Raw genomic sequence first — 12,457 nt, 5'->3', positions numbered from 1 at the left:
CGGGAGCTCATTTTACCGTGTGCCCTGAATAAACCACCGGTTTCGGCTGCCCTTTTCATAACAAGGGTTGTATCTGTCAGGATCCAATCAATCGTTTTATGATTCAACGTTATGAGAGAGCGAGCATAAGCTGCCCAAAATGAAAACACGAGGAAGTCTTTGAGGCTGTGGTTCTCCGGGTATCCAAAATCCCATCCGGGCAAAAATCACACCGGGAGAGCAGACGCACAAAAGCCACAATAACAGAGTTGGAAGGGACCTGGGATGTCTTCTAGTCCAACCCTCTGCTCAAGCAGGAGCCTTCTCCCTGGGAGAGCAATGCAGTTCCCCTGGCAAATATGTGCTAGTCGTTCCTGACTCTAGGGGGCGGTGCTCATCTCCGTTTCAGAGCCGAAGAGCCAGCGCTGTCCGAAGATGTCTCCGTGGTCATGTGGCCGGCATGACTCAATGCCGAAGGTGCATGGAACGCTGTTCCCTTCCCACCAAAGGTGGTTCCTATTTTTCTACTTGCATTTTTTACGTGCTTTCGAACTGCTAGGTTGGTAGAAGCTGGGACAAGTCACGGGAGCTCACTCCGTTACACAGCGCTAGGGATTCAAACTGCTGACTTTTCTGACCGATAAGCTCAGCGTCTCAGCCACTGAGCCACCACATCCCTCAGAATGCAGAACTGCAGGCTAACTCTGCCACCAGCAGTTCGATCCTGACTGGCTCAAGGTTGACTCAACCTTCCATCCTTCCGAGGTGGGTAAAATGAGGACCCAGATTGTTGGGAGCAATAGACTGACTCTGTAAACCGCTTAGAGAGGGCTGTAAAAGTACTTGTGAAGCGGTATATAAGTCAAAGTGCTCTTACTATTGCTCTTAATTCAGTCTCCCGTCCTTCTGAGGTCGGTAAAATGAGGACTGAGATTGTTGGGTGCAAGAGGCCGACCCTGTAAAACCGCTTAGTAAAGCCCTACGAAGCGATATAGGAGTCTAAGGGCTATGGGTATTGGTCTGATCCAAAACCTTTTAAGAAGAAGGGGGAAAAAATGGCAGATGGAATTTGAAGCTCTTCTCTCGTAGAGATGAAAATTGGCCTCGTCTGCTCAGTTGGGGGAAGGCGGCCTCCCACGTTTTTTCCATCCCTGTAGGAAAGTTGGAGTGATTAATATGCAAAGTTGGCTCGTTGACAGGATTGTGAATTGCAAGACCATCTGTCAGATGGCTCTACGAAACCCTTCCAGGATGGCTTGTGGGGGGAGGCTGTCTCCTTATTCCATGCATCCTCCTAACAGCTATAGTCCAGTCAGCTCACCTGGCTTAAAAACACACACACACATACATATCTCATTTCCTGATCAATTACGTTTATCCAGGGAATTGGCATCTTTGCAGGAATGTATGTGTGACAGATAAGAGTCCTCGATTTACGACAGTTCGTTTAGTGACCGTTCAAGGTTACGACGGCACTGAAAAAAGCGGGACCATTTTTTACACTTAGGACTGGCCAGGTGGTCCAAAGTTGGAGGTTTGGCAACTGACTCATATTAATGACGGTCGCAGTATCCCGGTGTGTGTGTGTGTGTGTGTGTGTGTGTGTGAGCGATCCCCTTTTGTGACTTTCTGACCAGCAGATGGGGAAGCGAGACTCACTTAACAACCATGGGACTTACTTAAAAACTGCAAGGATTTCCTTAACCGCTGCGGCAAGAAAGGTGGTAAAATGAGGAAAAGTTCACTTGGCCAATGTTTAGCTTAGCGTCAGAAAGGTTGGGCTCAATTACAGCCGTAAGTCGAGGACTGCCTATTCACACACACACACACACACACACACACGCACGCACGGGCGTTGGTACAGGTAGTCCTCGGGCACAAAACTGAGCCCAACATTTTCGTTGCTAAGCAAGTCAGTCGTGACTTGTGCTTTTTTATTTTTATTTTTATGAGTTCTTTTGCCACCATCCTTAAATGAATCAGTGCCGTTTTTAAGCGAGTCACGTGGCCGTTAAGCAAATCTGGCTTTCTCCATTGACTTTGCTTGCAGGGAAGGTCACAAGTGAGGACCGCGTGACCCCAGGACCCCTCCCCCATTGGCGTGGTAACTTCAAATGGTTCCTAAACAAATAGTTGTAAGCCGAGGACTACCTCGGGTGGTCCTTTACCCCGAGAAGGGCAAAAGAAAGGTTTTCAATTTTTGCTTTTGGAGAAAAGGAGCGGGGGGGAAAGCCATCGGAGGCTGGCTCGCCAGCTTTTACATGGGAAACAGAAGAATGATTCATTTCCTTTCCAACTGTTGAGCTAAAGCTTCACTTATTCCAAAATTGGAATAGTCATGATTTATACCGGCAAAAACTGAACAGCTGAGCATAAAAGGCACCGTTTGAAGGGGGGGCGGTGAGAGAGAGAATGCCATATGGGAAAAGAGCTGCTTTCAAAACATGAACTTGGCCAAAATGATGGTCTCTGCAGAAAAAAAAAACACACCTCCCCGAATAAGGGATAGAAGGAGTACAATAGCAGAGTTGGAAGGGACCTTGGAGGTCTTCTAGTCCAACCCCCTGCCTAGGCAGGAAACCCTATACCGTTTCAGATAAATAGCTATCCAACATCTTCTTAAAGACTTCCAGTGTTGGGGCATTCACAACTTCTGGAGGCAAGCTGTTCCACTGATTAATTGTGTCCTGTTATCTTCTGCAAGGGTGTGTGCGAAGGAACTGGGGAGACAGTAGGATGAGCCGCAGACTGGACAGCGGTTAGAGAAGAGGCAGCCGATCACGCAGAAGGAATTGGGGCATGGCAAATGTCACCCCAAAAGACCTTGCAGTGTGTGTGTGCGTGGCCACGATCTTAAGCAGCAGATCTTGGAAGGGACCGGTTTGGACAAAACTCAACAGCATTTTTTCATGTGGCTGTTGATAAAAATAGGATCGCCAACATCCCATGACAGATATGGCACAACAATCAGAATATGATCCTGGTACACTAGAGAGAGTGGGATGTGGCAGCTCAGTGGCTAAGACGCTGAGCTTGTCGATCAGAAAGTTCGGCAGTTCGGCGGTTCGAATCCCTAGCGCCGCGTAACGGAGTAAGCTCCCGGGACTTGTCCCAGCTTCTGCCAACCTAGCAGTTCGAAAGCACGTAAAAAATGCAAGTAGAAAAACAGGAACCGCCTTTGGTGGGAAGGGACAAGCGTTCCGTGCGCCTTCGGCGTTTAGTCATGCCGGCCACACGACCACGGAGACGTCTTCAGACAGTGCTGGCTCTTCGGCTTTGAAATGGAGATGAGCACCGCCCCCTAGTCAGGAACGATTAGCACATACGTGGAGGGGAAACTTTACCTTTTACTTGGAAGGGGACTGCAAAATGTTGGAGGAGAAACCTTGGAAAGAGGGGCAGGACGCATTCCACTGCTGACTGGAATGATTCACCGTGACTCAGGATTGATGGATGTTCTCACTTGGGCCAGATTTTTTTTTAAAATAAAGTTTTCTTGATTTTCTACTATTACATTCAATTAGTGCTTAATAAACATCATGCTTTCCGGGTAGTTTTGTTTGCGTAACAATGCAAATTATATTTCTAAAATTTACCCCTTTTATCCAGCCACTGATAAAATAAATTCCATGTTTGGTGGGGATAAGACACCCTTAATACCCCTTGGGCAGTGGTGAAATTCAATGTTTTTTACTATCGGTTCTGTGGGCGTGGCGTAGTGGGCGTGGCAGGGGAAGGATACTGCAAAATCCCCATTCCCTCCCCACTCTGGGGCCAGCCAGTGGTGGCGTTTGCCGGTTCTCCGAACTACTCAAAATTTCCGCTACCGGTTCTCCAGAACCTGTTAGAACCTGCTGGATTTCACCCCTGCCCTCGGGATGTGTGTTTTGTTAAAATGCAGCCTGTTGTGCCTTAAAATGGCTTCTACCTTAAAATGGCTTCACAGATCCTTGAGCCAGATTTTATTTCTCAGTCTAGCCTAGCACAGAGGGTTGATGTGTGAGAAAGGATCTTGCCATTTTACCTCCCCTTAGGGCAGGGCAGAGGTGAGTTCCTACCGGTTCAGCCCGGTTCACCTGAGTAGGTAGTAACTCGGCCGCCCAAGCCCCTGAACCAGTTCCATCGGCGGCACCGTAGGCGCCGCCATCTTGTGTTTTTTTGCTTCTGCGCATGTGCAGAAGCAATTTTTTCACTACGCATATGCACGCCCAAAGCATGTCCCTGAACGAACCGGAAGCAAAAGAATCCGGAATCCACCCCTGGGGCAGGGGTGTCAAACTCAATTTCATTGAGGGCTGCGTCAATGGTTGTGTTTGACCTTGGGGGGCTGGGGGTGGGCGTGGCCAGCTCATCACTCGTGCTGGAGGCTTGGGGTGGTGCGAGCCCTCGGCCAGAGAAAACGGGATCCCGAGCTCTGTTTTCGGCTGCAACGCCCTCCTGCAACCTTTGCCAGCGAAAATGGAGTTCAGGAGGGCCAACTGCTGGCAGAGGCACTGCGGGCTGGTCCTTTGTGGTTTCCAGGGCACCCCATGGGCCGGATCCAGCCCCCAGGCCTTGCGTTTGAAACCCCTGCCCTTAGGGTCTTCTGGAGTAAAAGAGTTGGCTGTCACCGGGGGTCTTTTAATCTGATCCTGGTGTTCCTGACGTTCATTGCAGCCTCAGCTCCATCAACCTACATGGGGCTTCCCTTGAGATGCACTCGGAGACTACAGTTGGTCCAGAACGCGGCCGCGCGGGTGATTATGGGGAGTACTAGGTACTCCCATGTAACACCTCTCCTGCACGAGCTGCACTGGCTTCCTGTGGTCTACCGAGTGCGTTTCAAGGTTTTGATTATGATCTTTAAAGCGCTTCATGGCACAGGACCTAGTTACATGCAGGATCGCATCCTGCCCCACACATCCCTACGACCAATCCGCTCACACAGAGAGGGACTTCTCCGGGTGCCGTCTGCCAAACAGTGTCGGGGGGCGACACCCAGGAGCAGAGCCTTCTCTGTGATGGGCCCAGCCCTGTGGAATGACCTCCCCCGTGACATCAGGATTATTTCCGATCTCCGCTCCTTCCGTGTACAGTTGAAGACCCACCTCTTTCAATTATCTGGCCTGGCTCAACCGTAGTTTTTTCATATTCCTCCTGACTGTCTTTTTTAAATTTTTAATTTTTATTGTATATTGGGTTTTTATTAAACGGGGTATGTTAATGGTTTTAATTGTCTTAATGTTGTAATCTATTACCTCCTCCGTGCATGTATGTCTTTGTATATATGTATGTTTATATATGTCCTAGTGTACGCCGCCCCGAGTCCTGTCTGGAAAGGGAGCGGCTAATAAATTCAAATTTATTATTATTATTATTAACCACCCACGAAGTGGGTGTGGAGTGGATGCCGAACCATTAGAAGTCTTTTGAGGTATTAAAAATATCCTTCTAATAGTTCCAACCTTAAAAGCCGACTTCTTCCGGGAGACGCGAAGACTTTAAAAAAGAGGTTTTCGTGTCGAATGGTTACCGCTGGCGACGTGTCCATCAAGACTGAGCAGGGTTCTTAGCAGTTTTGCAGAAAATAACAGGGCGCGTGTGGGAAAATAACAGGGTGTGTGTTTTATTATTAGGGACAAGTTTCGAATCCGTTTTCTCCTTTTACAAAATCAATGTAAGTGCTTTTTTTAAAAAAAAAACAAAAACATGGCTTGGATAACATTAAATCCAAGTTTTCCTTCTCACCCAAACTTTCAACCATCAGATCAGCCTTGCGAGAATCTCGGAAGCATTTTTAAATGTTCTGTTCCAAGGATGGCGAAAATTTTTAGCACTGAGTGCCCAAGCTGGAATGCTTGTGGGCATGTGCCAAAGCACCGGAAATCCGAAGGCCAGCTGGACGGGACACGCCTGCCTGTTTTTTGACTGTTTTTTTCAGGCTGTTTTCCGGACCATTTTTGGCCCAAAAAAACATCCCCAAAACACCCCGAAAAATGGCCTGTTTTTCGGCTGTTTTTCAGGCCATTTTTTGGGGCCGTTTTCAGAATGAATGGCCTTAAAACGACCCCAAAAACCACGTGTTATGATTTGGGCACTCAGTGTCGAAAGGTTTCACCATCACTGCCCTAGGAGGTGATCAGGCAATGTTTACAAACCATCTGAACTATGCAATTGCATGTGTGTTCCTTGCTTTAATGCATTTGCTCCGAATAAAATACAGACCTCTAAATGTACTTTCTCTTTCTCTGGGCACAATGAGAACATATCTGCAGGGGGGGGGGGGAAAGAACTCCGCCCTGGTGACAGGAAGGGCATCTAGCCAGTAAATACTCAGCTCAGACTCCACCCTGCAAAGGATTATGGGCTCATTAAAAGATGATGATCTAAATGTACTTTATGTGTCGCTTTGTGGCTGTGAGTCCAAGCTTCGCTTCTATGCCAGTGTTCCAGAATCACACGGTGCTTTGAAAGACAGCATTTGAAAAAGCCACCCGCAGTCGCCCCAGCGCCTGAAATCTTGCGTTACCTCGGATGGCTCTTGCAATGGAAGAGGAATGCTCTTATTAGACCCTGGGATAGCTGAATAAATATGTCTATCGGCTCCGAAGCTTTGCAAGCCTCCCCGTAATAACTCTTAATGATTAATTTCCACAGAGACGGACGGGTGACTCATCCCGATTAAATTAAATCTGGAAGAAGTGGGAATGTGTGTGTATATCGGTGCATTGCTTGCCAAGGATGAAGCATGCTGTGAAAACGTGCTTTTAAAATACTCACTGGAAAAGCGCGTGTTTTTTTTTTTTTACTGAGACTTAAACTTTTAGTAAACCTGTGCAAAAATTATGCATACACACACGTAGAAACACACACTGCTATGCTCCTATTTTGAAAGAACATTTCAAAATCCCTTTGAAAAGGATGTGAGGTTCTTGCGGTGACTCGGTAACTCGGCAGCCCAAAACGTGTACAAAGGTGTTTTTTCAGAGTAACAGAATTGCAAGGGACCTTGTAGGTCATCTAGTCCAACCCACTCCCCCCCACTCCCGTCCAAGCAGGAGACCCTACGCCATTTCTGACAGGTAGCAGTCTAGTCTCTTCTTGAAAATGTTTCCAGGGTGAAGCTCCCACACCTTCACAGCTTTTCTTTGCACCGTTGTTGTTTTTCTGTGGCTTCTCACACATCCATTCCGCCCCAAGGACGTATAATCGTGAGGGAACATTGCCAAATGGAGAAGAACACCAAGAAAACAACCTCAAAAAAATATATACCTTAGAATTGTTTGATATATCAATTGACACACATTGATTTAACCAGGAACAATGACCTAGAAATGTGCTATAGGTAGCCCTTGGCCTGTAAGTTTCATTTAGTGACCGTTCAAAGTTATAACGGCACTTTAAAAAGTGACTTAGGACCATTCTTCACACTTATTACCGTTGCAGCATCCCCTGGGTCAGATTTACATTCGGATGGTTGACAGCTAACTCACATTTACGACAGTTGAAAAGTCCCAGGGTCACATGGTCCTCTTTTACGACCGTCTGTCAAGCCAAGTCCACGAGGAAACCAGATTTACTTAACAACCGTGTTACTAATTGAACAACTGCAGTGATTTGCTTAACAAGTCTGGAAAAGAACAGTCGTAAAATGGAGCAAAACTCACTTAACAACTTTCTCACTTAGCAACATAAATTTTGGGTTCAATTGTGGCTGTACATTGTGGACTACCTGTATTCTTGCCAAAAACTATCCACCAACATAGATTTCACATGCTTTTTCTCAATACTTTCCCTTCTTCCAACCGTTTCTTCAACCTCGTTTCTTCGTCTCTGTCACACTCAAGTCGTTTCTTTTCCAACTTTTACACTTGTTCAACCAACAGGCCCCATCTTCCCAAGGGTGTGTGTCTCATGAGTTCATGCATTCCACTTGACCCAACCCAAAACCTATTTTTTAAAAAAAGTTAGGGCCAAGTCAGCAACGGGGCTTCGAAAAAACTACTTCAAAGAGTTAAGACCTTCTTAAGATCCACAGCTGATGCAAAAAAACCCAACCCATTAGATTTGTTCAGTTGTTGCTCCAGCTTCAGAAATCCCATACCTGGGAAAATAATTCCTTCTTAGCACCTGGTACCCCCTGGCAAATGTTTTGGACCCACAATCAGTGCCTCCTCTTCTCATTTCATCAACCGTCTTGCCCCACCAAGAAATGCCAGCCAAGTAGCTGGCCCAGGGCTGGTAAACATACTTACGGACAATGGGTTAAGCTTTACAATTGCCGTGTTTGTTTAAAGATCACTGCAAAAAAAGGTTCTAAAGCGGGACATGTGATGATCCACTTAAGGACCGACATGACTTATGACCATAATTCCACTCTTAAATTATGATTGTAAGGAAGTCCCGGCTTATGACCAACAATTGCGCCTCAAACTTCTGTGGCTAAGCAAGACAGTCATGAAGTGAGTTTTGCCCCATCTTACAAGCTTCCTTGCCTTCGTTGTTAAGTGAATTCACTGCAGTTGTTAAGTTAGGAACACGGCTGTTAAAATAAATGCTTCCCGCAGTCACATCACCACGACTTCACATCTTCACTGCCGGCTTCCAATAAGTCATGTCAATGAGGAAACCAGCCAACACCTGATGTTGTGCTTAATGATTGCACATGATTCCTAAACCACAACCTGAGCTGTACCCATTTAATTTTATTGTACAAGGTGCAATGACAATAAAGTAAGCTAAACTAAAACTGAATTTTTGTATTTTCTGATTTTTGTTTTTTAATGTTGTACGCCGCCCTGAGTCCTTTGGGGGAAGGGCGGCATATAAATCCAATAAAATTAAACTAAACTAAACTAAAACTGAATCCCCCCATGGACTTTACTGGTCAGAAGGTTGCAAAATGACCCAGGGACCTTCGTAAATACGAGCCAATGGCCAAGCATCCAAATTTTGATCAGATGACCCTAGGGATGCTGCTACTGTCATACATGTGAATAACGGCCCTATGTTTTTCAGGACTGTTATAAACTTCAAACAGTCCCTAAACGAATGGTTTTAAGTTGAGGACTCCCTGTAAACTCCCTGTAAACTTAACGAGACTGTGTTTTCCTCTCTTCTACTCCAGCCCATAATAAGCAGCCACATATCAGGGCCCCACTCCATCTTTTCGTTGACACCGGGCAAAATGCCAAAGCAGGCGACGAAGGCTCACTCGGATTCCTAACTTGGCTGGGAAAAAGGAAAGCAGAACATCAACTCGGGAGGATGAGTCATATATAGCCTGAGATTTCCCAAGTAGAAACGGTCAACTTTTCCCTCTCAAGACTTGCCCTTCAAACCCACCGAAGGACGTCTTGGAAATTTGGCCTGCTTTCGTGGACGAAGGCAGAAACCCTGAGCAGAAGAAGTCAAGAGAGGAATCAGTCAGACGGGATGAGGACCAACCTGTCCTCTTGAACTTTGGCGAACCTCAAGAAGATGCTCCATTCCATCCCCCACATCTCCCTCCTTCAAGGAAAACCCCTGGCGTGTCCAACCTGCTAGTAAAAAGCACCCCAAATCTGATCGAGCCCCCGAGCTCCACACTGGATCAGAACGGAACTCACGGGTCCAACTCTTAGGAGAAGACCAAAAGTCCAATGTAGGCCATCCTTTGGCTCCTAGTCAAGGTTCTCCAGGTGTCCTCACCCTTGAATGGAGCTCAAGTTCTACCCAACTTAGCACCTGTCCTAAAGCTCTATTTGTTTTGGGGAATACACAGCGATTCAACTTTCATTTTTTGGGTGCAAAGTCCAGGCTGGCGAGGGGATAAAGAAGGAGCCTCAGGTGAGATGCTGCTTTCGGTACCTGTGGCCACCGTACATCCGGATGATCTTGGGCGCTTGCTTCCAGACGCTCAGCAGTTGGGAGGCCACCCTCTCCAAAGCAGGCCCGTCAAAATCAGCCAGCAGGTTAACCGGAGAGGCTTCCTTGACGAATTTGGGCAAGCTCAGGATTTCGGGCAGGTGAGAGTTCCCGAGGAAGAGGTGGGCCAGCCTCCCTCGCTGGAGAGCCTGCACCAGGAAAAGGACCATGTCCTCCAGCCGGGCCACCAGGAATCGGTCCTCCCAAGCTTGCCACGGGCTACGCAGGAGGACCCAGAAAAGGGCCGTCTTGAGGACGTAGGAGGAGAGGATCCGATCCCACTGGGCGGCCCAGGGGGGCTCCAGGGCGCGGCCTCCCAGCTCCCTCAACCCTTTGAGGATCTGGAGGCATCTCAGGTGGCAGGAGTCCGCCGGGACTTGGTCCCGTAGCCAAGCCAGCAAGCGCTGCTCCGCTTTGGACAGGTTGAGGGTCCAGAAGGTGCCCAATTGGGGGGCGGCAGAACGCTGCGGGCAGCAGACGCAGGGGGTGAGGTAGAGCCCCTCACCCAGCGGGATAGCCGGGGTGAGGTGGACGGTCAGGGAGAGGTGGCAGCAGACGTAGTCGGAGCAGGGCACGATGTTTAATGCCAGCGGGCAGGGGGCAGCCACCCCGACGGCTAGTCGTACCCGGCAGCGCTCTTGCAGGCGGGCGCGCACGGCGCCCAGGCAGCGCTGCACTTGCGCCTGGAACCAGCGGGCCACCAGCGCCGCCGACAGCAGGGACGCCCCGTCGGCTTCGCCCGGGCTGGCGGCCACGCACAGTGCCCGGCTGGGGGAGCCTTGCCCGCCCTGGGCTACCTGCAAGGCGCAGAGGAAAAGGCCCCTGGCCCCGGGCTGCCTCTGGGGTTGGTCCTGGGGCCCGCAAGGCAAGGCGCGGAGCTCCAGCCAGGGCGGCAGGCGCAGCGGCACCAGCACGTCGAAGCCGTCGGGGCTGCTCACCTTGTGCTGCTCGTAGGCGCTGCCCACCTGGACGGCATCCCCGCGCAGGGAGAGCCGGCCGGCCGCCTTGCCGGCGCGCAGGAGCTCGCCCACCACCAGGCTGACGTGGGCTTTGCTGTGGCCCAGCACGTGGGGCGAGAGCCGCAGCCGCGTCTCGTAGAAGCCGTCCAGCAGGGCGCGGCGGCGGGCTTCCCGGCCTCCGCAAGCGCCGGGGCTGCGTTGGGCGCCCCGCTGCCGCCGCCGCGCCGTCCACCAAGCCCGCTGGCTCAAGCCCAGCGCCGCCAGCAAGACCACCACCAGCAGCAGCAGCGGCACCGGCAGCGGCAGTTCTCCCAGCCCCGACGGCCAGCCCGCTTCCCCGCCCGTCGGGCCGGCTCGGCCGCGCAGCGTTTGCAGCAGGCAGAGCAGGAGGGTGCAAGCGCCAGTCAGGAGCGGCCAGAAGACGCGCCCGTTGAGGCTGTAGACGGCCATGGAGGGAGGGAGGGAAGGTCTTCAAAGCCGACGGGGAGCGAAGACCCTCCCGTGCATCGCCGGTCGAGCTCCTCCTGCAAACCCGCCGCCGTTGCTCCTTCGCGCCGGGCTGCGTTTCAACCCATCCTCGGGCAGCTTTCGACGGGGCAGGCCAGAAGCCCCCTCTTCCTCTTCCCTCGGCTCCGACCGACGGGCTGGAGTCCCGGCTCTTGCGACCGCTGCTTGCTGGCCGGGCGCCCGCGGGCGCCTAAGCGAGACTTCCCCGGGGCTCGATCGCTCGGAAGGACAAGCGGCCACTCGCGGACGTGGATCGTCCTCGTGGGCGGCTGGGGCTTCGTCGACCCTGGGTGTCCGTCTTTTCCCCCGCCCTAGAGCCCGGACGCCGCCTGGTTTCCCCGCGGGAGCTGCGGCCCGGCTTGCAAAAGCTCTGCAAAGTTCTGCAAAAACTCTTCTCTCCGCTTTGGAGTTTTTCGCTTCCTCTTCCGAGCTGCGGGGGGGCGGCGGGGGGGCGAGACGCGTCACTTTGAAGTGGATGAGCTCAGAGGAAATGCCAAAGTCTGGGATGGAGGAGGAGGAGGAGGAAGGGGCGGTGAGACCCGAGGGGACGGACGCCGGGTTTGCCCTCCTCGGCTTGGCTCCAGGACTGCCCCGGGAGAAGCGCAGAAGAGTAGAAGGAGGCAGCGGCTAGAGGAGGAGAAGGAGGAGGAAAGTGGGAGCCAAGCAACGGGGCGTGAGTTTGCCCTGGGCGGTGGCTGGAAGGAGGGACAAGAAGGCTGAATGTCCATATAAACCCAAGATTGCCATCTTTCTGTGCCAACTCAGGAAGCTCAAACTGCCTGAAGAGCTGCTAATTCTATTCTACCAAGGAATTATTGAGTCTGTCATTTGCATCTCCATAACTGTCTGGTTTGGCTCTGCAACCCAATAAGACAGACGGAGACTTTAATAGATAATTAGAACTGCAGAAAAAACAATGGGTACCAACCTGCCTTCCATTGAGGATCTGCAGAGTCAAAAAGAGGGTTGTGGAAATATCTACAGACCCTTTGCACCCTGGACACAAATTGTTTCAACTCCTGCCCTCCAAAGGAGGCTGTAGAGCCATAATGTCGCGCTTATGGCACGGGTGCCAGAGATGGCACGCACAGCTCTCTCCTTGGGCACGGGTGCCATGGCCAGCTGCT

The 12,457-nt window shown here is 50.7% G+C and overlaps 1 protein-coding gene across 1 annotated transcript; it reads right to left on the bottom strand.

The window, feature by feature from the left end:
* Positions 1-6,031: 6,031 nt before the first annotated feature.
* On the bottom strand, positions 6,032-11,425 carry ITPRIPL2 (ITPRIP like 2). Its single transcript, XM_081966117.1, has 2 exons — positions 9,304-11,425; positions 6,032-9,189 (listed from the first exon to the last, which is right to left on the bottom strand). The coding sequence occupies exon 1, from the start codon at positions 11,271-11,273 to the stop codon at positions 9,783-9,785; it is 1,491 nt and encodes a 496-aa protein (XP_081822243.1). The 5' UTR covers positions 11,274-11,425; the 3' UTR covers positions 6,032-9,189; positions 9,304-9,782.
* Positions 11,426-12,457: the final 1,032 nt, after the last annotated feature.

The sequence above is a fragment of the Natrix helvetica genome (genome assembly GCF_964273705.1).
Source record: "Natrix helvetica genome assembly, chromosome: 13".
NCBI lineage: Eukaryota > Metazoa > Chordata > Lepidosauria > Squamata > Natricidae > Natrix > Natrix helvetica.
This window is presented reverse-complemented; position numbering and strand designations above follow the sequence as displayed.